This window comes from Penaeus vannamei, chromosome 31 (genome assembly GCF_042767895.1).
Source record: "Penaeus vannamei isolate JL-2024 chromosome 31, ASM4276789v1, whole genome shotgun sequence".
Lineage (NCBI taxonomy): Eukaryota > Metazoa > Arthropoda > Malacostraca > Decapoda > Penaeidae > Penaeus > Penaeus vannamei.
The window spans coordinates 18,158,292-18,160,791 of record NC_091579.1 but is presented as its reverse complement, the minus strand read 5'-3'; the positions used below and the strand labels follow the sequence as shown (position 1 = coordinate 18,160,791).

General features: G+C 41.8%; 1 protein-coding gene across 1 annotated transcript in view; it reads left to right on the top strand.

The window, feature by feature from the left end:
• Positions 1 to 1,046, top strand: part of LOC113818660 (pregnancy zone protein) — a 31,605-nt gene extending 30,559 nt beyond the window's left edge. Inside the window, exons 12-13 of the mRNA XM_070143917.1 lie at positions 27 to 428; positions 862 to 1,046. Coding sequence (XP_070000018.1) covers positions 27 to 428; positions 862 to 906 — 447 coding nt within the window. The 3' untranslated portion in view covers positions 907 to 1,046. The remainder of the gene's footprint in view (positions 1 to 26; positions 429 to 861) is intronic.
• The last annotated feature ends 1,454 nt before the right edge of the window (positions 1,047 to 2,500 follow it).

The window sequence follows — 2,500 nt, the reverse complement described above, 5'->3', positions numbered from 1 at the left end:
TTAAATATTTCCTTTCCTACGACCAGGGAGTTGTCCAGTACAATGTGATGGAACATTACAACAGCAATAACTTCAGCCTGGCTGTTAGAACAGACTCCAACAATACTTGCAACTCAAACAGCAGCCACATCAACGTCTGCACGAGTTACCTCCCGAACAGGCAGTCCAACATGGTCGCCGTTGAGATCACCCTCGTATCGGGTTACACTCCATATAAGGAGGACCTCGAAGCCCTTCTCAAAAGCAAGAACAGTGTCTTCACCAAGTACGACATCAAGGGCAACAAAGTAATCCTCTACATCGTCGGACTCTCGGCTGAGGAGGCGTGCGCGGACTTCGGTGTGGTTCGTGAGCTGGAGGTCGAGGACGCCAAACCGGGCGTTGTTGTGGTCTACGACTACTACCAGCCTGAATTTGCTGTAAGCACGGTAGGTATTATCAAGGAGACTCTTTAACCGTTTTGTTTACCTTTATTTTGAGTTTATCTTTCCTGTCATAAATGGAAAAATCTCATGTCTATACTTAATAGTTAATGTCCTTAAAAGAGACGAATACATAAAGGAATTATTATCCACCTCGAAACGATTGGATTACGTCAATAAGGTGTGTGTGTGTGTGTGTGTGTGTGTGTGTGTGTGTGTGTGTGTGTGTGTGTGTGTGTGTGTGTGTGTGTGCGCGCGCGTGCGCGTGCGCGTGCGCGTTTCCCTATGTTTATGATATAGGAATAAAATGTTCAGATGTATTAGAATAAACTTCACTTATAATTCATGTCTATCCAGAAAGATACATATTTGCAGTAAAACTTCTAGTCGATGCTTTTAAATGTGTACTCATATATCATTTCTTTCCCTATTTTTACAGAATTACAGACTCGCCGCTCCAGCAGCCCAGTGCACAGACGTCTGATCATATAAGCCTGTTGAAAAAAAATATATGAATGAAAAGGTCTTGCCCTTTCAGATTGCAGTTTATCGTCCTTATTGCTGGCTGTTAATCCAAAAGAAAGAAAGAAAAAACATTGTCAGGAAATAAAAATGAAGTTTCTCGTTTACATTTCTTTTCATCCTTTTAAGAATAAAACTGCCTCCCTCCCCCCCCCCCTCCCTCTCTCTTTCTGTGTGTGTGTATGTATATTTCTATATCTATCTGTTCATCCCATTCTGCCTTCATCTTCCTTTGTCTATCTATATCTTTGTATCTTTGCTTAGACGTTCTCCTGTGGCCCACATGCTACCTTGATGGCCTGATACAGCTTCCACCAGGTATTCCTATTTGTGATAACTACCATCTCAGCGAATTATGGCGTAATTGTGCTCTCGCATTAAGAAGTAGCACAGACAGATGTATACAGGTAACCCCAACCAGATACTAGTACACTTGGTAAAGCATCCTCGTTTTGTTTACACTATAACGCAAAGATACGACCATTTGCTAACGGCCCACCTGTGCATGTGGAGCAATGGTCGTGGAAGGTATATTTTCTCTTTCAGCTGAAAATAAGTACTGTCTGGAAAAAGTAAAAAAGAAAGGCAAATTCCTAAGCCATCAATAGAAATTCCTCTATGATATCTCCGTGTGCACTCTAAGAGAAGCACAAGAATACATCTCGATTCCAAAAACAAACTTCAGTGGCTTTCACGATGCATCAAAAAAGGAACGTTACAACAAAACAAAATGCAACAACAGATTGCAACTTAACTTCCAAGGACGGATGTTTACACTTCACCTTGGTCAACAATAACAAATACCCGACAGTAGATATTTGAAATAATCTCTCTCTCTCTCTCTCTGACACACACACACACACACACACACACACACACACACACACACACACACACACACACACACGCACACACACACACACACACAGAAAGAGAGAGGGGGGGGGGGGGTAGAGGTTAACGTAAGCTTGGTTAATTCTGCATGTTTTGTGTTTTCCGCAAGAATATATCTCCATTCCAAAAACAAACTTCAGTGGCTTTCACAGTGCATCAAAAAGGAACGTTACAACAAAACAAAATGCAACAACAGATTGCAACTTAACTTGCAAGGACGGAGTTTTACACTTTACCTCGGTCAACAATAACTTTCATACCCGGCAGTAGATATTTGAAATAATCTCTCTACCTCCCCTCTCTCTCTACCCCCCCCCTCTCTCTCTCTCTCTCTGATACACACACACACACACACACACACACACACACACACACACACACACACACACAGAGAGAGAGAGAGAGAGAGAGAGAGAGAGAGAGAGAGAGAGAGAGAGAGAGAGAGAGAGAGATCCATTAACGTTTACTTGGTTAATTCTGCATGTTTTGTGTTCGATATCCAATGGCCGGTGGAAAAGGCAATCCCCGCTGCTCGAAGTTGATCCACGGGTGATCTAACCATAGTTATTATTTTTTGGGTTAAATTTGTCATTTTGTAATACAGTTGGTTAGCAATTATTGTTAATAATGGCTACATAACTAAGTTGGAATGAAATCTTACA